Raw genomic sequence first — 709 nt, 5'->3', positions numbered from 1 at the left:
TTATGGTACAGTGGACGGTGGAGGAGTCTGGTGGTAAAGTGGACGATGGGGGAGACTGGTGGTAGAGTGGACGGTGGGGGAGACTGGTGGTAGAGTGGACGGTGGGGGAGACTGGTGGTAGAGTGGACGGTGGGGGAGACTGGTAGTAGAGTGGACGGAGGAGGAGACTGGTGGTAGAGTGGACGATGGGGGAGACTGGTGGTAGAGTGGACGGTGGAGGAGACTGGTGGTAGAGTGGACGGTGGGGGAGTCTGGTAGTAGAGTGGACGGTGGGGGAGAGTGGTGGTAGAGTGGACGGTGGGGGAGTCTGGTGGTAGAGTGGACGGTGGGGGAGACTGGTAGTAGAGTGGACGGTGGAGGAGTCTGGTGGTAGAGTGGACGATGGGGGAGACTGGGGGTAGAGTGGACGGTGGAGGAGACTGGTGGTAGAGCGGACGATCGAGGAGTCAACAAAAGATTTCTAATATGTGATGCCCATGTTACTTTGCCCATGTCGTCTAAATGTACAAGCACATTATAAGCAAGTTTGGGGATTCGGCGTTCATGCATTCCAAGAATATTAACCAGTATTTCAAGCATCTAATTTGGGAGTTGGGAACCGCACATGAGATCAAAAGACTGAAAATTCGGACTGGCAATACACTGAATGTATTATAATGAAGCGGTGTATAATGAGATGAAATGGGGTTTAAAGTCGCGTTCAAGATTA

The 709-nt window shown here is 52.5% G+C and overlaps 1 protein-coding gene across 1 annotated transcript; it reads right to left on the bottom strand.

Annotated features, from left to right (window-relative positions):
* LOC125372556 (extensin-3-like) lies at positions 1 to 492 on the bottom strand. The gene has a single exon (XM_048382953.1). The coding sequence runs from the start codon at positions 490 to 492 to the stop codon at positions 1 to 3; it is 492 nt and encodes a 163-aa protein (XP_048238910.1).
* Positions 493 to 709: the final 217 nt, after the last annotated feature.

The sequence above is a fragment of the Haliotis rufescens genome, unplaced genomic scaffold, assembly GCF_023055435.1.
Source record: "Haliotis rufescens isolate VD_foot unplaced genomic scaffold, xgHalRufe1.0.p SCAF_1, whole genome shotgun sequence".
Taxonomy (NCBI): domain Eukaryota; kingdom Metazoa; phylum Mollusca; class Gastropoda; order Lepetellida; family Haliotidae; genus Haliotis; species Haliotis rufescens.
This window is presented reverse-complemented; position numbering and strand designations above follow the sequence as displayed.

Bases quoted from the DNA above. Each gene is read 5' to 3' on its own strand.
- LOC125372556 (XM_048382953.1), bottom strand. From the start codon at position 492: ATGGGCAAAGTAACATGGGCATCACATATTAGAAATCTTTTGTTGACT.